Source organism: Hoplias malabaricus, chromosome 18, assembly GCF_029633855.1.
Source record: "Hoplias malabaricus isolate fHopMal1 chromosome 18, fHopMal1.hap1, whole genome shotgun sequence".
Lineage (NCBI taxonomy): Eukaryota > Metazoa > Chordata > Actinopteri > Characiformes > Erythrinidae > Hoplias > Hoplias malabaricus.
The window spans coordinates 18,139,380-18,164,866 of NC_089817.1; the positions used below are offsets into that span (position 1 = coordinate 18,139,380).

Here is a 25,487-nt window from a genome sequence, read left to right on the forward strand (position 1 = left end):
CGTTAGGGGATATTTATATAAGAAATAACTCCTCAAACTATAATTTTTGATAAACACATGCTTTTAGTGGTCTAATCAATGACTGCAGAGTGATTTTAAAGCCCACATTCACTCATTTTCATAACAATTTTCTAATCATTAGGCCTAATCCATAGCCTATGTTTTGTGATACATTTGTTATGAAAGGGGAAAATAAATTGGTTTTTAATGATTTATTTCTGCTGTTTTCTTCTGTTGGATTGTGCTGTGAGTGGACAGGGGCTTTAAACTCCCACATATACCATGGAATTTTATTGTGCATTTAGAACACATTAAAGCAAACAAAACTGAACTCTGGAAAATGGGAAATTATCTAGGCACTAGACGTCAAAACAGTTTCAACAAAATAAGTAAACCCTTAAGATGAGCTAAAGTTAAAATGAACAATGGCAACATGTCATATACAAGTACACAAGGTCTTCAGTGTGTTTTACACATGTATTTAATACTTACACATATGGTTTTAATTGTCAGCATCTAACAAATGCTAATCTATATATACCTATGAAGCCTAGTGTTTTAGTCACGACAAAAAGAACAGTCTAGTAAAGGTAGAGATCAGTTTAACAATAATTCCAAATATGAAAATAAAAAGAAGAATGTGAAAATCATTTTAAAGTTTATTGTACATTTATTATATAGGAGAGACACTAAGAAATAATATAGCAGTTTATAACTTATTTAGAAAAATATTAAATAATGCACAATGTAATCATATTAAATTGTATAAATGTCTCCAAATATTATTAAAATGTGGAATAAACATTGAGCTAAATGCTTCTGATATTCTGCTTATAGTTCAAGGTTTGTTTATAAAAGTGAAGAATACAATTCAATATTTCATGGTTACAAATTACAAAACCCAGCAAACAAGTGGAAATGTGTATTACTGTTAATGTTAAACTATTCAAAATGTGTTCATTAATTGTACACTAAACAAAAACAGCAATTACTTAGCTGTTGGCCAATCAGAGTTCGAATTTTATTTAAACTTTAGAGAAAGACCAGTTCTATTCCGCTTCACCCAGACTGGAGTAGTACATATCTAATAAGGCCTTTGAATAAATACAATATCCAATATCCACTGTAGCCTTGAAATGGACTAAGCAGGAAAGATGATGAGATGAAATGTGATGAGACAATACCATACACCAGACGACCATAAATCAGTCATGAATTCCTCAGCAATTATTCTTTGTCACGGCAAGTTTGTTTTGAGGTCTATTATTGAAGAATTTGCCACTGTGATTGGCTGAGAGGCATATCAATCATAATTTTGTAAGTTGTCAGTTGTGGAAGATTCAATTCTCCAATTTTAGATTTAAATTCTGAAATGTACAACTGTCTGTGAGGAGTTTGGGTGCTCCAGTTTCCTCCCACAGTCCAAAAACACACGTTGATAGGTGGATTGGCGACTCAAAAGTGTCCGTAGGTGTGAGTGAATGTGTGAGTGTGTGTGTGTTGCCCTGTGAAGGACTGGCGCTCCCTCCAGGGTGTATCCACTCCATGACCCTGAACTGGACAAGCGGTTACAGATAATGGATGGATGGAAATGTACAACCCAGAAAGAAACTGTGTGATTCAGTTAGATTTATGAGTTGGTTCAACAGATTTACTGAAAATGATTCATTCATGAGACATATTTTACTGATAGAAATAGATTGCACATGAGGAGGGAAGAATAAATTAAATGGCTATGATTCAAAAGTTGCACCAGTGATAAAACTGGATAATAAGGGAGAGAGGCATAATTTAAACTGAATTAAGAACAAAATTACTGTCAACACAGAAAAAATAAAAGCACAAAGTAGAAGTGTACATGAGGCAAAATATAAAAGGTTCCATGCTTGCATGTAATCAACAAATTAATCTCACATGGTGCCCTTCTGCCCATATAATGCACCTTACTAGACATGAAACTAGCTTCTACACCAAATATTGCTCTACAATTTCCATAATCATACTAATTTTATTTCTAAATGGCTTTTTATTAGATGTACAATGGACTATTGAGATGTAGCAGAAAAGAAACCAAGTGCAATTAAGCCATATGTTGCTTGTGAGTCACTTAGACACCAATGCATAACAACAAATGACAGAGAACACAGTGTTCCATGGTGCACTAGCACCACTGCCTCATGTGGTCAGAGCAGTGGGACCAACTTAGATTGATCTTTTTGTTTATTTTTTTTTTCTGCAATTGATTCTGCTTGTCAGATGTATTGAGCTTTGTCATGCTGAAAGCCATTGCAATCATCAATAATAGTGTGGAAGTATTGAACTTTAATATAGTTTTATGATGGCTTGCTGTTCATGGGTCAACAGAGCTAAAGTTTTACATGGGAAAGTATGTGTGTGTGCATGAGGGAACAGGAGACAAGGGGAGGGATGAAGCACACTCATGGACACCATCTGTGGAATCCCATTAATGTGATGTGAATGATGCATTCGCAGACAGACTTCACCATGTTATTTTGGATCACTGCTCTGGTAGTTCCTCAAAGCATCTTGTCATAAAAAAAGCCTATAACAGAGCTGAATATGGACACCCCCTGAAATGAGTTGCTGTGCCCCCCACACAACCTTAGCATGTTAGCCATCTGGAGCATGTTCCAGGGCAGCTCAAGCCATGTTTGGATACAAGACTATGTAACGCATGAAGTCTGGTGAGTAAATGTTAGAAACAGCACACTGCGCGATAGCCTGAGAAGGAAAGTTGTATCATTTGAGAAAGCAAATACAGAGACAGAAGCCAAAGATCAAGAGTATTTTAGGAATGCATAGCCTATGTATGCCTGCAAGGAGAACATTGATTGCTCTAAAGCTAAGAAAATACTCGTATTATTATAATTATTATAATATTTATCAAGCAAAAATATATTTAGACAAGAGAGAAAAAGTGAATGGTTCGATGGAAATATGTTGTGTAACCAGCCATACTGAGGTTGGAGTGTCTTGTGATAGATCTCATTCTCCCTTCCTCTCTCTCTTTCACCCTCTCTTCACTAGGTGCTGTTTACTGGACTGTCTATGGCTGTCCACCTATACTTCCGCCAATGAGAAAATGGCTGAAGGACAGAAACCCATACCGAAACAGTCCATCATGTTCCCTGCACACATGTTTCAACTGTGTCCTCACTTAACTCTACAGCTGGACAAATGGTTGCAGCAATCATAATCATCTGACTAAAGGTTTATTCACAGAAATGAAAGTTATAATGCAATGAAACTTTCACCTCTTGTCCAGTTTGTTTTTAAACACCCTAAGAATGGAAAATCCTTGGAGTATTGACTTTCTAATATTTCTATCAAGCCCTGCAAAAAAAAAAAAAAAAAAAAAAAAAACACACACACACACACACAGGTTCCTTCATTACATATAGGCAGATATTTACAACACAATACAAAAAATGTGTTGGCTTAAAAAACCTACTATTACAGTATGCCAGTTTTGGATGTGATATAAAAAAATCTATAAAATGTATTTCTACTATTTATGTGTGTATAAGGCCCCATTATTATATTTATGCCATAAAAAATAACTTTATGGTAAAGCCATGAATCAGGTCTATACTGAATTCTAGGGGAAACTAGTATCCTATGCATGTCAAATGGTATCTCACTAAGGGCAGCATTAATATGTATGCACTATACATGAAGGAAATATATAGAGGACATCTTGCTGTACTAAGCTGAGCTAATGCATAACGAATCCTGCAGAGAGAGTGAAAGATAGAGAGAGAGAGATAGAGAGAGCGATAGAGAGAGAAAGAGTTTCTGAGCCAGCTGCTCTGTGTCATGGTGGATATCACATTTAATGAAATTTCTATTTGGGAAGCATCTGTGTGACATGCACGACAGATTTTTGGAGGCGAGTGCATGGAAGAGGGGACACAGTGTTACCAGCTACAGTCTTGTATAAGCAATAATGCAGCACTGGCTTAGGAAACACCACTGCAAACAGACATGAAAACATTGTATCTAGTTTTAATTTAGTGTTGTGTAATTTTTATACAGTCTGATTTTGATATCTTGCGAGCATAACCAAAAGCACAAAGACGACTGGAAGTAAAATGATGGATCATTTGGTTTGGTTTAAAGCTGGCTGATGCCCTGTTTCCACTCAGATGTTTTAAAAGCTCTAAATAAATTCATATTGACTAACATTTTCACATCCTGCGGGTTAGGTTATGCTACAGAACAACACCCAGCCAAGAGTGGAGAGAAGTATCTAGGTCAGATGATGTACAAAACAAAGATGCAGGAAATGTAAGACATCAAAATGATTACAAGTGAACTCAAGCAGCAGTCTATAAAATAAGCTCTGTGGATATGTAAATGTAGCATGAAATGTATGCAGGATAGCCATGCATATACTGCTTGAAGGCCTGTGGTAGCCATTTGTCCGGATAGCTATGTAATAAACTGTGAGTTAGTAGGAGTGGATTATAATGAGTGAAGCAACTGAATCAGCCATGTGGCAGAGGCACTCTGTAATGACTTTCAGTGGGAGCTGGGGTGCGGGCCGTTCCGAGCAGAATAGGTTCTCTAATTAAATCCTTACTAAAGCAGTCTGGGTCAGGAAAAAGTTCGTTTGGCCATGTTGTAATTAGACTTTTGCACCAAGCTCTGCTGTTCAGTTTAATGAGAAATTGGACAGTGGTTCAAAGGGAGGAGGCCAGAGGATGTACTTCAGGAGGGTGGATTTCTGTCTCTTAGCAGTGGCATCACAGCCTACTGAGGTGCAATAACACCTGCTCCATCGGAAATCATCTCAGATGTCTTTACCGGCACCAAAGGTATCAATCATTTTCCTGTAACAACTTTGTAATGTCCAGTTTTCATAACCAAAAAGAGCCACAGAACAGACAATATCATGTACAACTCTGAATTTTTGTAAACACAGTTAAATTTGAAGATTTTTCAAGCTCCTTTATTTTTCTTGTCAACTACTGATCCATTTGTTGATGATATTTGAGTAAGTAAAAACTTTTCACCACTTCTACATCTTTAGTGGTCTACCGTCATCAAAACCTTTATACCCTCCATCTTTTCAGTCTGTTACTGAACTTAACTGATGCTGCAAAAACCATCTTGAAACCATGAGCTTTGGCAACCACAACAACATCAGCAGAATCATTAAGCGTTGTTTAATCATCATGTATTATGCATGATTTTGGGACTGAATATGGCCACGCATGATCAGTAAAGTTTTTTTTTGTTGTTGTTCCCTGTTGCTCTTCTGTCAGCCACCAAACCAAGGACCATTTGAACCTATTCAAAAGACCAAGGTGTAATTTTACAAGCTGCTTTTTTGAGATCAAAAGAGATGTGGTCTCTATTGTAGCTTATTGTAGTTTGTGTTGTATGTCTGCATTGCTTCATAATAGGCAAGTCTCTCTAGCCATTCAGCACTCCGCAAGGTTTACATATCACAGTTTAGTCCCTACTCAGCTCGCTTTGGACTATGAGTGAGCAGGCAATAAAAGAGTACCCAGGTATCAAGTTTACCTAATGGAAAAGCAAAAAAGCAGAGTAGGGTCAACTTGAATAGAGTAGGTACCATGCAATAGAAAAGCACCATAATTTTGCAATCTTGAATCCATAATCAATCATCCTCCTAAAATATATCTTCTTATAGTCCTGCTTTTTAAATTATAAATTCAGCATACAGGCTGAAATTAAAAAAATTAAATATGCTGATAGGATAAAGCAGGTTAATGTAGAAGTTGTGGGGTTGATTTTATTTTAAATGTAGTTAATGTATGTTTCCTTTTATTACAGAGAACCTTTCGCTTTTCTCCCCCTTATTTCTACTGAAATCCCCTTTGACTTATAACTGGATAACCTCACACACCTCACCTTAATTTATATATGACTTTGTGCAAAGGTACTAGTGACTGTTATCCAGCCAGCTATGCAAAACAATGTAGAAACTGTTATACCTGTGTAGAGTAACATTTCTTTTTTTTCTCTTAATTTGCTCTCTCCAAAACTTTTTTTTTTATCATCAGTAGTAGTGTTGGTGTGCACTGTCAGGCTGTGCTGAGCTGAACTGCACAGTGCAAAAACACTTCACTTGACTTTGTGCTCACAGATATGAGGTTCATGCAGCCAGACAGTGCGCATCCCCCACACCCACGCTAAAACTGTGTACCATGTTAATATTTTGAGATGATATGACGATATGAAAAATGTGGATACTGCCCATCCCTAGCCTGCAGTATATAATGAACAGCTTTTGTGGACTTTAAACTGTGAGAGAATTTATTTCATTTTCAAAACACTGACGTTATAGAAAAGCAGACAGCTCTTCCGACTTTGTTTAGACAGGAAGAGGAGAATTAGTCCTTAATCCAGTTTACCATTGGATCATCTAGCAACATAAGTAACAGGAGGGATTGCAAAGGTTTCACTCAGACAAAGAGACCACTCATGTCTGTCTGCAAACAAATGTGGCATTTATATAGATAATCAGATAAGGGGTGGGTTTTTATTTATTTTATTTTTTTTGTTTGTTTTTGTTTTTGTGTGTGGGCTGCTGGTTGCTCACCTTCATACATCAATCTGCTAAACTTAGCCTGGCTGCAGAAACATCACTGATGGGGTCGGTTATATAAACAGCCTCTTACAGTGTGGAGAGGTGCTGTTCTCTCTTTATCTCTCTCTCTCTCTCTCTCTCTCTCTCTCTCTTGCACACGCACACGCACACACTTCCTATCTAGCTCTCCTTCTCTTGAAAGCCTCATTGAAAAGATAAACCTAATATAAACCTCTGCGCAAATTAAATATTATATGTCCGACTGAGCAACTCTATTTTGGATCCAACTCATTTTAATCAGCCAATCTATCTGTGTCTCCATGCTTATGGCTTAATGACATTGTCCTAAATGAAAAGCCTCTTGCTGTCAACAACTGTCTACTCATGCTGGTATGCTTGAATGACAAGTCTTATTTAGGTCAGAACCTAAAAATCTTCAAAATAGTGTTCAACACATTCCATGACAGGGGTGAGAGAGAGAGAGAGAGAGAGAGAGAGAGAGAGAGAGAGAGAGAGAGAATCTCCATGTTGGAGCTCCTCCATATCGTCCCACATGTGATAGACTGAGGAAAACACAGAATTGCCAGGAGGGAAGACAGCAAGACATGAAGGTGTGAGCTGAGGAGGGTACAAGTCTCAGTAAATATGTCAAGGAATAAAAACAGATTTTAATATGCTGTTGATAACATATCAAGCTAGGACCCATAACTATCAACTATAATAGTGATTAAGTAAATATAAAGACTATTTTGATAATCAAGCAAAGGTTTTTATACTAAATGTTTATACTAAATTTATACTAAAGGTTTGTATAATAAATTAAGTGGACAGAAAGCAATGATGCAAAACAAAAGTCCTTTAAAAGATTCTAAAATCCATAACAATAACAACAATTATAACAACTGTAATATGTCAAGAAGCTGTTAAATGTTTAAAGAAACCTCACATAATGCAAAAGCTCTATACGTGCCTTAGGCTTTTTCTTATATCTTTATGTAACAGTTCTTTGCACACAGATGTCTTATTTGCATTAACGGTTCTTTAAATGTTTATATATGTGAAGAAATTTCCTTCTTTGGTAGAAGTGCCTAGTTCTAGACCTGGAAATTTAATTATACTTTAGCTGTAATATTCAGATGCACCTGAAAGTTTTTATGTCTTTCTATACTTGTATACTTATTACCTCAGGATCAACCGTGAAAATGACAGCAAGATTATAGAACTCCAGGACCAGATCTGGGTACCTCTGTTCTATGACAAAGAATTTTTTTTAATATTTATTTAATGAACTGTGATAGCTGTAAATCAAACTTATGAAAAGTCACCTATGTCAAATCTTGGAAGCTGAAAAACCTTGGTATCAAACAGGTCACTTTTTCAAAAGTACATATCAAATTAGTTATTCTGCGCCACCACACAATGCACTTAACATCAGGGAAATAGTCAATTTTCTGGCATAAACCTAAAGGACACATTCCTTCTCTCCTCCTTAGTGTGCTCAACATTAGCATTCTGCACAGTGTTAACTGTGCTTTGGGCAGAGCAAGGATGCCATTCATTCATGCAGGCTGTCTGGAGGAACAAAGCGTCCAATGAGACCCAGAGAGCTTCCAAGCCTGCCTGCCAAACAGGAAGCTGCGCCCATATAAGGACAGCGCTATTGTCTCCGAGGCATCAGCTTCCTTAGCCTGCGTCGCCATGGCAACGGCACCGAACTTCAACTGCCCGACTACAAACCTCTTCCCGCATAGCTTCAGCTGGCACAATTTACACCAATCATATCACAGTCGTCTCAGACAGCAGAAAGGAAAAAGAAGGGGAAAAAAAATCACCTGCCTCACTCCATGGGAGTGAAGATGAGACAAAATGGTTGCCTTTAATATCTATAAACAGGTATCAATACAAAATAACAACAACATCAACAATAACCATAATACAGGGCATTAATCAGGAACATTATAGTTTTTTTTTTTGGTAAACAGACCTGTACTTCTGGAAGCTATGCAGTACTGTTAGATACCAATTTATCCAAAACATTTGATATCTGTTGAGGGCTTACACACCAACATTAAATACAAACACACACGCACACAATATAAAGATAAACAAGGTCAATATTGCCAGACACTTCAATGCAGAAGTTATCAGGATCTGCAAGATTGAGTCACTGCCCCCACCCCTTTACTCTTTCTCTCAGTCTGAGTCACTATCCTCCCCCATAATATTTTCTCAATCTTCCCCATGCTTTTTCTGGTCTTTCTACCTCTTTCTTTACCCCCCCCCCCGCGCCCCCCCCCCCGGTGCTCTCTTCCTTCTTTTCTGCCTCCATCATCAGATGCCCCTCGTGAATAACAGACTCATAACCTGATGCAATCTCACTCAGACATGACCTGCACATGGCCCCGCAGCTGATGTATAATCTTATATACAGTGTTATCAGGCACATTCATTAGCTTTATACAGTTATTAATTAAAGTCATTAAGGTTATTATTATTAAAAAAACACACACACACACACAACAAGGATGTGAAGCACTGATTCCAGATGTCAGGTCACAGTAATATTGCTTTCACTGTAAAAATATTAAAAATGCGATGCTTTCTTTTAGCTGTGATGATTTGCCTTTAAAGGAACCCTAGGTAAGTTCTGGTATTTTTGTTCCTGGCTCCCCCTAAAGTTGCAAGGTGTAAGTCACTTTCACAGCACTGTCCTTAAATCATGGGGGCGGCAGGAGTGAGAGGGTGGTTTCCTACCCTTCTCCAAAAGCTACATAGTGCAGTTGCTGCAGTGCTAAGCCTGGAATCGAAACAGAGTCTCTATTCTCCCTAATACAGGTAAGTGAAGCATCACAATGATTTTGAAGCTGGAATTTTAAGGTAAAATAATACAGCAAACAATAATGTAGCTTTAACCAGTGACATGCTGATAATATTAATCTGTTTGTTGCTTGGATAATCTAATAACTGGACAATTAAGTCCTCAACTGTCTATGATTTGCGCTGAAAAAAAAAGACTTTTTCAATTTTATGATTATAGACATATGCTTCTTTCAGATTTTGTTCATCAGACGTACTCCTTCAGTGGGAACTGAAACATATTTTAGGCGTGGTGCAGCTCCTGTGCAGCACATGCTAGAAAAACATTTCCCGCACCTTTCTCACATGTGCTGACTACACCGTTAGCAGGATAAAGTCGGGGTAATATCTGTGACGAATGTTGCAGGTGGTCGCATTCATACATGTAGCTCCTCCAGAACATTTATGGATTACCAGGGGCGTAGCTCCAAATTCTGGGCCCTATCCCCAAGCAGTGCCCATGTGCCCCCGCCCCGGGGAAAAACCCCATTAATCTACAGGTTATTCTATATTTTACTGAAAATCCTTTGCTGCAGGGTGAAGGGCAAGAGCTTATAAGGGTTGTGGTTAGGGTTAGTCATCTGGAAGACTAAATTATCTTACATAAACAAATGTTATTCCAGATGGAAAAATTGTGAGTGCTGGGATTGGTTGTACCTGCAGATATTTTTCGAATAGAACATACTTTGTTGGTGACAAATATATTGTAAACAAGCATTTTTATACTGAATATATTGAGATTTTTTTTTGTAAATTGATGTGACATTGTAGCACAGTATCTGATCTGCCCCAGTAGATTAATGTTGAAAAAGTGTCAGACAAAGCTATTTCAATTACATTTTAGACTACACAGTCATATCATAATATTATGACCACAATATGTTTGTCCATTCTCTCAGCTTCACTGACCATACATCAGCACTTTGTTCTACAGTTACAGACTGCAGTCCATATGTTGCTCTGCATACATTTTTTGCCCCCTTTCATCCTGTTCTTCAATGGGCAGGTCCCTACCTGTTTTTGCTGCACAACATAATCAATCATTATTACAGAGTGTTGCTTTAATTTAATCTATGGTTTATTTATTATTTGTGGTATTTTTCTTGAAACAATATGATTAACAAAGTGAAACATACAACCCCGGGCTCTACACAGGTCACTGAATAACAGTGAAATGTTTCTGAATAATATTTTTAATTTCCTCCTTAAGCCATATCAATCCTCCACACAGAAACTACTTTCAGAAACTACTTTCACAATGTTAAGGCTTTTACTGAAATTAATTTTGTGGTAAATGCACCAATTATATAATAATAATAATAATCTCTCTCCGTGTCCATGTGGGTTTCCACCGGGTGCTCTGGTTTCCTCCCAAAGTCCAAAAACACACATTGGTAGGTGTATTGGCGACTCAAAAGTGTCTGTAGGTGTGAGTGTGTGAGTGAATGTGTGTGAGTGTGTGAGTGAATGTGTGGTATCGTGGTCATAATATTATGATATGACTGTGTAGTCTAAAATGTAATTCAAATAGCTTTGTCTGACACTGTTTCAACATCAATCTACTGGGGCAGATCAGGTACTGTGCTACAATGTGACATTCTACACAATTTTTTATGCTCCACTGACCACACAGGAGCACAAGAGTTCTACAGTTACAGAATGCAGTCTAACTCTTGCTCTGCATACATTGTTTGCCCCCTTTTATATTGTACTTCAGGACCAAAACAGAGAAGGTATTATTTGGCTGGTGGATCGTTCCCAGCTCTGAAGACACTGATGTTTTGGGGGTCTGTTAGTATATGTTGTGCTTGTCCAAGCAGATAAGACACAGCAGTGTTGCTGTATATAAGAATTCCGCTCTGTAGTGGTTGTGGGGGTCCTGACCATTGAAGAATAGATGTACTACAGTCTGTAATTGTAGAGCATCAAATGTTCCTGTATGGTCAATGAGGCTAGGAGGATGGACAGTGAGTGTAGAAATAAGGTGGAGGTCATAATGTTATGGCTGATTGGTTTATATTGGGAAGTAAAGCATAGCGACAAAGGAAATAAAGCAAGTGACACGAAAACAATGTAATAAAGGTTCTACTTTTCATTTAATGTTAAGGAATGCCATGTATGTAGAATTTATAGTTTTTAAACTAGAGGGGCTACCTTTTCATTTGTTTCCTCTAAGAAAAATATTAAAGTAAAAAAATATTACTACAGTCAAGTTATTCACATCATTAAAGCGTAAAATAAGGAGGAAATAGGGTGAGGGCTGATTGGTCCTTATCATTTGCAAACTTAATTAGCTAAAGAAATACATTAGGTGCCATAATTTAAAGAATATCCATTCTCCATGCTGCATGTGGTCACAGATTTTTAGAGTGATATCATAATGCAATTTTACAACCATTATCTTAATGAACCGTACCATCGTTAAGCCTCAGCCTGCATGAGGAAAGCATTTAACTCTGCTTCAGTTGATGAGAAGATGCACACATTAGTTGGCCTTTTGTTTATATTGATACTGAAAGGTAGAATAACCTTGCTCATGGTCCAATGACTGGCAGAATAAAATAAAGGGGGATCCAAATGTATTAATTTCAGTTTGGCATGGCAGTTCAGATCTGTTCCACAGCTCCTGTGACCAAAACTTTTAAATGCAGCATGAATATTGTTCTCTAATACAGTACCAGTCAAATGTTTGGACACACCCACTCAGGGAAAATTTCCTTTGTTTTGGGCCTTTATCCATATATTGTGAATGTATATTACCAGTCATAATTTTTGAAAAAAAAAATTATTATTAATAGCTCTATTGTAAATGGATATGGAAGACATTAAAACTATTAAGGAACATGTAGTACACAAAAAAACAGAATATGTTTTATACTTAGATTCCAGGGTGTGTTCCTGCCTTATGCCCAGTGATTCCGGGTAGGCTCCAGACCCACCACGACCCTGAACTTGATAAGCGGTTATAGACAACGAATTAATGAATGAATGAACAGCTTTGCACAATCAGCTTCATGACGTTGTCACCTGGAATGGCTTTCAGTGAACAGCTGTGGCCTCGTCAAGAGTTAAGGAACACTTAAGTAGTAAGTAAAACTGCTCGCCTTCTTAACGTGTTTGAGACAATAACTTGGGTTGTGCAAAGGTAGGTACTGTATATGCTCAATGAAAGCTTTTTTTTTTTTTGGAAGGCAAGACTTATATTTCAGATTGTAATTTTAAAGAAGGCTATTGGTTTGGCTAGTGTGTGTGTGTGTGTGTGTGTGTGTTTGTAAAAGAGAAACAGAGCGAAAATGAGCTAATGACACCACACCTCCTGCAGTGCTAAGAACTCTCTGATGGCATTTTCATGACTGGAATACATAAATATCTTCCAACTAGCTTCGACAAAAACAGCATCCTTTCCTTCCCAGATTCTGAAAACAGTATGCGGGTAGCATTTTGCATATATATGTGATATATGCCCTAATAATTTTCTACGAGTATTTAGCTATTTTTTCATGACCCCATTGTTAACACACATATATAATTTGTATAACCTCTAGAGTATAGCACTGCCAGTATAATACGATGCTCATGAGCAGCCACAAATAAGACTAAGACCACCATGCCCAATCCCTAGCATCAGGTTGTAAAGCAGTAAAATTGGATTCTACGGAGTCATATAGATCCATCCAAAACCTAGTGTTTAGTTGGAGTGCTGTTTGTAGTCCAGAACTAATGCTCGCCATGCCCAATTCAAAGCATCAACTAGAGGGGTATAAACCAACCAAACAATGGGTTATGGAGCAGGGAAACTGTTCTCCGGAGCGATGGAGTGACTTTCCTTTCTTTTCGATGACCTGTGTTTAGTTTTTCAAAGAAAGACATCTCCAAATTTCAGTCTTAGTTGTAGGTTGAACTTTCTGCTTTTCCCAATCGAAGTAATCCAAACCACATTAAGTTATGTAGTGTTTCACTGAGGTCTGCGCTCGGGAGTGCATTCAGTACATCCACAGTTTCTTCATTTGATTTGCAAAATTGTTTTATATTATTTTTGTCCTTTTCTCAGAAATAGTTTCTTAATAAATCCTTTCAGATCACAGTGGACAAACTAAAAATAATGTCAAATTTGAAGCAGGAGTTGATCTTGATTTTCTCCAGTATTTCAAAAATTATGGTTTATCTGAATGTAACAGTTTTGGTGGTCTACCAGATTTTTCCAAATTTTTTAGGTGTCCAAAAATTTAATATGCATTATATTATATTATATTATATTAAATTATTTTAACTCTTGTTTTACCTGTTCTGATGATTATCTCCTCTGAAACATCTCTTAAAAATACATAGTGGCAGATTTATATAAGATTTAATAGTGGGGAAGTTGTCTCTGACTTTGGCACAATTCAATCCATACATTTGAAAGAGGATCTCCTGATTTCCATGATTTAGGTTAATATTTCTTATTAAATTGTTTGGTTATGCAATTCCTTCATTTGATTAAATTTCCAGGGACTTCAGATTGGATGAAAGAGCAATTCAGTTGATAGATGTGATGTAATTACTACACATAGGCCATGGCAAACACACACACACACACACATATATATAAAAAAAAAATCTCATATTTACCTGATCCAGAGGGAGACTTGCTGCGCCTGGCCAGTGTCACACTCCTGGGAGATCCTCTGCTTAAAATATTTTTCCCATAGGATGACGATTTCATCAGCCTGCATTCTGTTACACAATTACAACAAGAACACAATAAAAAATAATCAACCAAACATAAAATTTTTTTGTTTGAATTTCTAGTAGATTTCAAGTTTAAATCTGTAGCCTTTAATACCTTACGCCAAGAATTATTGGTTTGCTACAGGGCCCTGCAATTATTGACAATCTATAAATATAAGCAAGTGAAAAAATATTTTTTATCAGTTATATTTTCCATATGAATGTGTGTAAATATGTATTGTTGGGATCATACAATGTGGCGGTGTATTAGGTTAAGTCTAACATAATAACTCATGACTAGAGCATTGAATTAGGAATCTATAGAGATGATCTTTATTCATTCATTCATTATCTGTAACTGCTTATCCAGTTCAGGGTCACAGTGAGAAGATCTTTAATATAATGTAATATACTGCACTGTTTATGTTAATGAGGTATTTTTGTCATGGCACATGTACAGCCTTTATTTTTTCTAAATAAATCCCTCACTTAAAATTGTTGGAGATTTACTTGATCCCTGAAGAGTCTGATCAAAAATACTTGCATCTCTGCCAAAGAGGAGAATCATTTGTAAATAACACTCCTAATCCTGCAGGAACTGAAAGTGAAGGATGAGTTTATTTGTAGTACATTAGATGCACAAAACTGTATATTTAGAAGTTGTTCATAATGTATTCATATACATTTTATACTTTTGTCTTCTTGGTTTGTTTATACCATCTGATTTATTTTTCCAATTTAGATTTTTTGCAGCAATCACATTGGGGAAGTAATGAATTCAGATGAGAACGCATTAAGTTTCTGACACCGTGTAAGACAGCAAATGTCACAGTCAATTAGGAGAGAAAGCTTGAAGGGCATGGAGTTACTCAACATCTCTCAGTAACTGCAAACACAAGCTTAACCCTTTTACTGTCCTAGTGTGAGGCAGCTACCATGTCTCAGAGTAGAGACCTAGTGTTTGACATATGTGCAGGATATACAGCACACACTTATTCCTGAAGAGTTTTACACTTTTCTTCCTTCATATACTAGAGTCACTAATATCAAGCACTTGATGAAGCTAAATGACTAAAACATTAACTTAGTTATTAAATATGGAAATGCACTAATTAAAAGAATTAGAAAATAATTAGAATACCCCTTCATTAGTATAGGCTGGAAAATCCTCCAAAAAAAGTGTATGCACTTAAAGGAATAATGGTGTTTAATGTAAAAAACTATAATTAATACTATTATTTATAATTAAAATAAGGGTGAAATTGTGAAGCTGCATCTCTCAGAGAGTGTCTATCTGATCTGTGTGTCAAATTTGGTAAATATCACATGTAAATATTTTATTGAAAAAAATATTATATTGAAAAATATTTTATTGGAAAAAAAGGCTCTTACTAAAACCTATTATCAAAGCACATGCTGAATCCAAGGCTAAGACCTTAGACACTGATAGCTTTGTATTTTTTTTTATTAACTTTGCCATAGTAAATAACAGGATAGCTGCCTTACTGAGACCTGAAGCCTGTGATTGTTGATACTAGGGTATTCCTTGGCTTGAAAATAATGTAAGCATTGTGGATAAATTAAGATAATCAAGTGATTTGGAAATAATTACCAAGGGGTATAGTATATTTCAGAAGAAAAAAGTGAAGCCAGGTGTTGACACCTAAAGGGTTTTAAAAAACTTAATTTTCTAAGATGGGCAGTCATGCATGGATGCAGGATGACTCAGAATTAATGCAGGTTTGGAAAGTCTCAATTCTTCCTATAAAGCACGAAGCCTTTTCACTTTATTAAACTGAAATCTGTCAGAAGTCTTTATTCAATTTTACCTAACTATCACTTCTGGTAATAACTCATTTTAATAAGTTGTGGATAAAGACCCTATACTACAGAGAACAATATTTAGCAGCAGAATACTTACAATATATGGAAAATTATATAAATTTATGACACCAACTTCTACATTCCAATCCAAACAATCAGATATGAGAGCTACAATATGATTTATATGAATCTGGGTAGGATCTGGATATAAATGAACATATTAATTATATACTGTAGATATATATGATATTCTGTCATAATTTAGTTTTTGTAGACTTTCATATTCATACTTATGTGAAAGTAATAATTTATACAAGTAAGTGTAAATAACATCTGTGGACTTCTGTTATTGTCACAGCAATATATATGCTTGGGGGAAACTGTGTTTAATTTAGGTCAACAAAAGACTTTTAGCCCAGATTTACAGTACTGTGTAAAAGTCACAGACCATCCATTCATTTAATTTCTCTGAATCCATATACAATATATTTATTAACTAAATGACAAAATATAATATCAAATCTACAGGTATTTAATTTGTCCAATGCTTAATTATTTGCACTCAACTACCACTTTAGCTTAAAACCAACCACTTATATCTGTTTTCCACACAAGAACTGTTCCCAGATGTGCCATATTTCACTTCAAAAGAAACTAGCATTCATACAAGCAACTACTAAATCACATCTGCTGTGTTGCAAATTTGACATGTGTTTCTAAAGTGTACTGTCAATTGTAATGTCAAAGTAAAATTTTTTTTATTTATAAAAAAAGTGGCTAAAACGTCTTGTCCATCCTTCCACTGTGAGGTAACAAATGATCTCCAGGGGGCAGAAAGGTTGTAAAAGAAACATTTTTCCCTAGAATGCCAAAACCAAAACAAACTTTTACTGAGAATACAAACTGATTTAAAAAAAAAAAAAAAAAAAAAAAAAAAAAGCATACCAGTGATTGTACTTCTTAATGAAGTTACACAGGTTCGGTGTGAAAATGAAAATTATGATTTTGTTCTATTGTCAGGAACGAGGGGCGGACTGACGGAGCGGGCGCACACGCTAAAGCACAGAAACTTGAAATTTACAAATAATAACAAAACAAAGAGACTTTAACAAAAAGACAAGAAACGGGGAGCCAGCAGGCTAAACGAGAAACGAGGAGCTAATCAGGGCAAACGGGACAGACAGACTAAAGAACGAAACGACAGAGGAAATGAAACGACAACGTGGAAACCAATAACGGAGAAACTTACAGAGACAGACAGACTTGATAACACGACTGACATGACAAATTACAAAGAACAAATGACCAACAAACAGGAAGTGCAGGAAGGGGACTTAAATACGAAACACAGACGAGACGCACCTGAGACAGATAACAAGGGGGCAGGGTAACAAATGACACAGACGAGGAGGCGGAACAAAGGCGGGACTAGAACATAAACAAACATAGCCATGTGCTAAATGGCCGGGGGAAAACGAGACGAGGGTGTGACAGATGACAAGAAGACCATCACAGAGCAGGTAGGATTTGGCTGGTGGATTATTCTCAGACGCTGACGTGGTGGTGGTGGTGGTTAGTGTGTGTTGTGCTAGGATGAGTGGATCAGACACAGCAGTGCTGCTTGAGCTTTTAAAGCACTCAATGTCACTGCTGGACTGAGAATAGTCCACCAACCTAAAATATCCAGCCAACAGCATCCTGTGGGTGGCATCCTGTGTTCACTGGAAGGACTAGAGGAAGAACAACACAAACTATGTAGCAACACATGAGATACTGTCTCTGACTTTACATCTACAAGGTGGTCCAAAGAGGTAGGTGTGTCTAACAAAGTGGATGGTGAGTGGAAACGGTGTTTAAAAACTCCAACAGCTGTGTCTGATCCACTTGTACCAGCACATGTACCATGTGTTTGTTCAGTCATTGATTCATCTTATGTAAAAAATTCATCCTGATAGGGTCCAATGGAAGTACTGGACACAAGACCCCTTGGACAGGGCATCAGAGCAATTTTGCACAGGTAATTCAACTACATTTGTTTTGGGCTGTGTAAGTAAATCGCAACAGCTTGAGGAAACACACACAGACAGACGGCGAACAGACCAACTTCTCTCAAACAAATTAAAAGGGTGAAATCTGATCTATACTCAGTGCTTTCCTTAAAATAAAGTCATTTTGCTTATATTGCACAGGTGAAACTGCTGTATACTGACAGTGCTTGGACAGATGCACAGTATGTCCATATAGCCACAAACCCAGCTGCCACTACACCACTGGCAGGGTGGTGCTTTGCTTCATTAAGGTAAATAATTTCAGAACTCCAGACTGTTCATCGAACAAAAAATACAATATAATCATGCTGTGAGCAGTTGCTGTTTGGCTAGTAATAAATAAGTTTCCTACAAGGAGATGATAGTCTTTGCAGGCTGCCTTTTTGGCTCCATCACTCTTGCCATCGGCATGCTTCATATGTTGCTCGCCTTTCTGAACATTAGAGCTCATCAGACGTGCATGTGGCCCTATGCTAATGCCTTTTTAATTAAGTTTCCCCTTATGATTGACTTTCTCCCTTTTTTCTTAACTCACCATGATAAAGCATCTAACAGGTATTAAAAGTGGCTGAAACAGCGTTGTGGCACGAGTCCGATTGGACGCCTGGATGAAACGCATGAGCAAACACAATACTCTCTCTTTATTTGATTAAGCGTGCAGGGCAAAGCATATTTTCAGCTGAAGAGGGCTGTGGAGGACTGGAGTTGAAGGCTAGTGGAGGACTTGAGGTAAAGAAAAGGTGAGGATGCGACAATGCACATTCATCCGATTCATGCACAGCTCTTCTAAAGCCTCTCCAACAATGACCCTGCTAGTACACTATCTGCTAGAGTGGAGAGACACTACAGAGACAGAGGAGCAAATCAACATTGAAGCTGTTAAGCTCAGAAAAAATGAGAAGCAATCCTGAAAAGACCTTTTGGGATGAAAAAAAGAGAGATATGGGAGAGGGCATAGCTAAAAGATTGGAAAAATTAATGAAAGTGGGAAAGACACAGGCACAAATCCATTCCTTCTTCTGAAAGTAACAAAACTGTGTGCTAAGTCAAATGGATTTTTAGTGTTAGGCTTATTGTTTGGATAGTTGGTTGGGTGTTTATGTTTTCTTTCTGTTTATTTTTATCTGTGAAAATCTTCTATTAGCCAAAAATCAGCCCAAAAAGTTTGATCTAAATCCAAATATTAATATTATAACAATATTATAACATTCATGAATTATCTAAGACAACTTTAGGTTAACATTGTAGTGAAGTAAATCAAATATGGTCAGTTTGACTTCAGGTTTACTTTAAGTTAAAATACCTACCTATAATTATAGTCTTTTGAGAAAAATTACAGATTTTTATTTTTCCCAAATGACAAAGAAATAATTTGAAACTGAAAAAAAAAACAGCCCATTTTGGTTACAGGATTATCTGCTTTCAAATCAAATCAAATCACATCAAATCAGGATTATTGTCACACGAGTTTAAATACACAAAAAACACAAAATATAAGAATAAAAATACATTATGTACACAGCATGACTTCACTGATCTGGAATGACTTTCAAGGTTGCCTTTTGCTCACTTTCTCACAGCTTCATTTGTTTTCAGTTAGGATACTGATACAAAGTCTGGTAGGTGGATTTTAGAAGGCATGGTACTAATTGGCTGCTGAGGTAAGGAGCGACAGCTCAAATGTCTTGTTCAGCTGATAAATTAACCTGATTTCTATCATAATTCATGATCAGATATTTTGATTTAGAAAATTATATCTGTATGAATTTATGCATTCATTTCATTAATGTAACTAACCTAAAATCTCTAAATTATACATCAGTGCTAATTACAGCTTAGGGCAGCACGGTGGCAGGGTTTGAGTCCTGAGACTGTGAGGATTTTGGTGTGTTTTCCTCATTCTTGTGTGGGTTTCCTCTGACAGTCCACAAACACGTTGGTAGGCTGTTCAAAATTGTCCAAAGTTGTGTATGTGTGACGATGCCCTTTGATGGACTGGTGCCCCATCGAGGTTGTGTTTATGCCTTGCCCCTAGCAATTACGGGTAGGCTCCGCACCCAACACAAACCTGAACCAGATATAGTGGTAACATGTAACTTGAAAAAAAATTATAAACGTGTTATGCATCCCATCGTATAAAGGTAATATTCTAAAATCAAAACAACAGTTCATGAATTAAAATAGGAGTCAGGCTGCTGCTGCTGTTAATGCTGTTTACTCTTACTGAAAGCAGTGTTCCTCTGTTGGCTGAACAAGCAGGGTATTTGTACAGTCAATACAAACCTCAGCAGACTATAAAGGCCAAACCATTCAAAATCTGCCTACTATATATTTGCGGCATGTCAAATTTGTGGAAGTAAACTAGGGAGGCAGAAAAATTAGAGAGAAAAATTGTAGCAGAGATTGAAAACAGTGTAACCTGTTACATGGTAATCTGTTAATGGTACGATGGTAAAATGGATAGTAGACCTGATAGTGGATAGTTGGACCTGAGCTTTGTTTCTCATTGGTTTGAAACTCAGAATGGAAAGCATCTTTTTGGGGCATTTTGAGAGAACAACACAAAAATGTACTTATCAAAAGGCCTCTAACTCCATACATACTTCCATAAACTGGGACAGCTGCTCGTCAGTATGTTCTCATCAGTGCACCAGGGAGAAAAAAACACACACACATACTCGGCTTGTGTGGGGTTCACTGAGGGACATGTGCCAGGACCACATGCATCCACTCATTTCCTGACCCATCAAAAAAGAACAGAGGCAAGCAGACTGGCAGCAGAATATTTTGAGCTGTTGCTGAGAGAAAGAAGCCTTAGCTTTGTGTCACACAGTAAATGTGGGTTGAGATGAAGGCTGCGTTAATGGACCTACACATGAACACAACACACTACTTGGAGTTGGCAACTAATTGGGCCAAGGGTTTCATTCTCTTGCTGAATGAGATGATGTGGGTGCAAAGGGCAGGAATGAGCCAAGGGAGCAAGAAAAAAAGGGGACAATGATATCAGACATGGGTAGAGGGAGGTTTTAACCCACACACGACCTATGCTGATAAGTCCTCAGTGTGCTTAAAAAGAAAGGAGGGGCTTCATTTGTCAGAAAGGGAACAGGGGAAAAAGGCTCAGGTGTGTTTAATTAACAGAGAATTTATTAACTTGGTATAAAAGTGACCACAAAAACATGCAGATGTCTCTCACCACTCTCATCCAGCAGGAAGTCATCCTGATAGCGGAACTTCTCTGGTCCACATGCTATGAAGATGTCTTCGTCACCAAAGAAATCTTGAAGGGAGGTGACCTATGTCAGGAAAAAGAATATGGTTGACATCTTATTCAAAGAGCAGTCTACACTGTTTTAACATCCAGACTAATATAAGGGTCTAAAGTCAGTGGCTCCCTAGAGGTGCAGAAACGCTTAAATCACGTTCTCTACTCGAGTCCTACCTCCCCATAACACTCTCCAGTGTGATTAGCTGTGCCTTTCCCTGCTGTCACGTGAGACTCTCTGGCTATGTTTGGTTGTTAGCAGCGCCAAAACTGGAAGGAAAATTTTCTAGTCATAAGAGAGGTTTACTGTGCAATTATCAGGTGCAAAAGTGAGTGAGGATGGCAGCAAAAAAGAAAAAGGTGGACATACAAGACTCTTTGAAAGATAGCTACTTAAGTCACTTAAAGTCAAGTTCGCTAATGCAATGAGTCCATGTTAATGGTAATGCTAGGCATTGGCACACGGCATATAGCAGGCTAAAACTGTCTGCAGCTATGAATAACATGGTTTGGAAATTAACTACACAACAAACTGCCAACTTTTTTGTCAGTCAAAAAACTGTGGGGGTGGCTAAGGGGGTTGCTGCTCTTAGTCCCATCATGTAGTTAAAAGATTAAAATCTAATAAATTAGTGAAATAAATTGTCCACATGTCCTAAAGTTTTAAACCAATTTTACTCATAACACCTACATTGCCACAGTGACATGCAAACAAAGGGAAATAATGACAATACTCCTATTAGTTTATACACCAGTCAACAATAATATTATGACATCATCCTTGTTTCTACACTCACTGTCCATTCTCTGCTCAATTGTTTAAACAGGAGTGCTCTGTAATTCTACAATTACAAACTGTAGTCCATCTGTTGCTATGCCTACTTTGTTTGCCTCTAGTCATACTGTTCTTCATTGGTCAGGAGTGCTACAGGACCACCATAGAGCAGGTATGATTTGGTTGGTTGATCATTCTGAGTGTTGCGGTGACACTGACATATTGGTAGTGTGCTTTGTGCTGGTACACGTGGATCAGACACAGCAGTGCTGCTAGAGTTTTCTTAACAATTCTCTTAAGAAGTTTGGAACAAAGTGATGAGCCACAACCCATCTTTAATTGCAAGGACTGAGACTTTCTTGGATGCCTCTTTAACACTTTTTATATTCACCTATTTATAGTGGAATGTTTGAAAACAGTGTAACTTGAATTACCTAACAACATCATATAATCTTGTTTTTAATGCATTTTACAAAACATTTCATTAAATGGGTTGGTAAATAATGCTGAACGTGGATATGACAATAGCTAATCAGAACACAACTCAATAAATACTGATAGCTGGGGCCAGCATTGTGTACATATGTAATTGTCTGCAGCTTTAGCTATTTTTGCTATTACAGTGAGCTACATGACATTAGTAGCTTTAGCAGTAGAAACCCTGCCTAAAAAGAAACAGAACATCTGTAGATGAGACAGTCTGAAGCATGTAGCCTACTGTGAAAGCAGATAACAAAGCTTTGAGTGTGCTGAGTGTGCACTTGTTCCTTTATATTTTCACTGTTTCCATTACGTTTCATGCAACTCTCCTGAACTGCACTTCATATTTGCAGCTGGTATAAAAGGCTATTCTGATAGCCTTTTGACATGGAAGTGGTGCTGTATGAAAATGGATTGGTTCCCACCTTTGATGTAAAACATTGTTTCTCATAGCTGTGAACTCATGGAATAACAAACCACATGCCTGCACACTGAAAGCTACATTTTCATTAAAAAATAAAAATTAAAACAACCCTACTGGAAAAAGGTATATAATGTTTTGCATTATTTAACATTTACTTAACCAGGCAAGTTATTATGGCAGAGTCTGTTGAAAACACACAGAAGCATAGGAACTATATAAAATGTCAAAAAAGGCAATTTTTTACCACTGTGTGGCATCCCCCCTTCTTCTTACAACACTCAACAGATGTCTGGGGACAGAGGAGACCAGTTTCTCAAGTTTAGAAATAGGAATGCTCTCCCATTCATATCTAATACAGGCCTCTAACTGTTCAATCGTCTTGGGCCTTCTTTGTCGCACCTTCCTCTTTATGATGCACCAAATGTTCTCTATAGGTAAAAGATCTGGACTGCAGTCTGGCCATTTCAGTACACGGATCCTTCTCCTACTTAGCCATGATGTTGTGATTGATGCAGAATGTGGTCTGGCATTATCTTGTTGAAAAATTCAGGGTCTTCCTGAAAGAGATTACGTCTAGGTGGGAGCATATGTTGTTCTAGAACCTGAACATAGTTCTCTGCATTAATGGTGCCTTTCCAGACATGCAAGCTGCCCATGCCACAAGCACTCATGCAACCCCATACCATCAGTGATGCAGGCTTCTGAACGGAGCGTTGATAACAACTTGGGTTATCCTTGTCCTCTCTGGTCCAGATGACATGGCGTCCCAGTGTTCCATAAAGAACTTCAAATCGTGACTCATCTGACCACAGAACAGTCTTCCATTTTGCCACACTCCATTTTAAAAGACCCCTGGCCCAGTGCAAACGTCAGAGCTTGTGGAGCTTGCTTAGAAATGGCTTCCTCTTTGCACTGTAGAGTTTCAGTTGGCAACGGCGGATTGCACGGTGGATTGTGTTCACTGACAATGCTTTCTGGAAGTATTCCTGAGCCCATTCTGTTATTTCCTTGACAGTAGCATTCCTGTTTGAGGTGCAGTGACATTTAAGGGCCCGGAGATCACAAGCATCCAGTAGAGATTTACGGCCTTGACCCTTACGCACAGCAATTGTTCCAGATTCTCTTAATCTTTTGATGCGGTATGCACAGTTGATGATGATAACTTAAAAGTCTTTGCTATTTTACGCTGGGCAACACCATTCTGGTATTGCTGCACTATCTTTCTGCGCAACAATGGTGAAATTGGTGATCCTCTTACCATCTTGGCTTCAGAGAGACACTGAGACTCTGAGAAGCTCTTTTTATATCTAATCATGTTGTCAATTGACCTCATTAGTGTTAATTGGTCTTCCAGCTGTTTGTTATATGCTCAATTTCCTTTTTCCAGCCACTTATTGCTACTTGTCCCAACTTTTTTGGGATTTGTTGACACTGTGAAATTTTGAATCAACATATTTTTAAAATGTTACATTTACTCAGATTAAACTTTTGATCTGTCATCTATGTTCTATTACGAATAAAATATTGACATTTGCCATCTCCACATCATTGCATTCAGTTTTTATTCACAATTTGTTTAGTGTCCCAAATTTTTTGGAATCCGGTTTGTATATATATATATATCAGTGGTGGATGCTGGTCTTTCAAGGAGGGGAAGCTCAATTTTGGCCTACATCTTAAAATGTGTAGAATAAATTCTACCCTCCGTTCCTTTTCAAGAAAATAATCTGTGACCCTGTCGTACCAACAAGGCGTCTTTTCCAGGGACTTGACTAGTGTCCTCTCAATGGCTAGCAGAGCTAGGCTGCTTAAACGGCCTTGGCCCATGTGAAGTGTGTCCGCCTGTGAGTGCTTTGTGATGGTGGAAGGGCTCAGCAGCACAGGCTGGTCAGAAACTGCGATAGAAGTCAGAAAGAGTGATAGAAGTCAGTCTCCAATAACACAAGCAGCCACAAAAAAACCCATCAGAAATAGAAGCTTGATTTGTCACTAGTCGTTTTTAACAAAGAAAATGCCACTAAGAGGATCAAGAAAGTCTCCAGTTCAACGCTGCTTCGCTCATTTCGCTGTCATTCAAAAAGGGATTCAGCCTCAGACAGATCATCCAATCATCATGCAGAAGCTGAGCGTCCGAGCCAGCCGAGGCCAGCCCACTGCCCCATAGACGTCACAGAGACGTTGAGCGTCCGATGGGCGGGACAAAGCCCAGCATTTATCCAATGGCTCATCTCGTTCCGCTGCTTCGCTATTGAACTCTGTGGACGCTCAGCGTCCGCACTGTTTAAATCACTGTGAAGCTGCGGGAATGATTGAGAGGAAAGCCACGTCTTTACCAGTGATAAGAGGCTGATTCTGAACAAAAGTTGAGCGCATTGTAGTGCATATTTATTCAATGACATGTACACACAACAGTATATATTTGATAACTTATTTTTTTACATTTTAGGGGAAGCTGAGCTTCCCTTGCAGTCTTAGAGCAATTTCCTCATATAAAATCAGTGGCAAAGAGCATAACATTATTG

At 37.7% G+C, this 25,487-nt stretch overlaps 1 protein-coding gene across 4 annotated transcripts in view; it reads right to left on the reverse strand.

Annotated features, from left to right (window-relative positions):
- Window positions 1-25,487, reverse strand: part of dclk1a (doublecortin-like kinase 1a) — a 90,823-nt gene that overhangs the window by 17,540 nt on the left and 47,796 nt on the right. For all 4 annotated transcript variants that reach the window (XM_066650339.1, XM_066650338.1, XM_066650340.1 and 1 more), the window contains 2 exons: window positions 21,218-21,317; window positions 14,048-14,152 (listed from right to left, as the gene is read on the reverse strand). In XM_066650339.1, coding sequence (XP_066506436.1) covers window positions 14,048-14,152; window positions 21,218-21,317 — 205 coding nt within the window. The remainder of the gene's footprint in view (window positions 1-14,047; window positions 14,153-21,217; window positions 21,318-25,487) is intronic.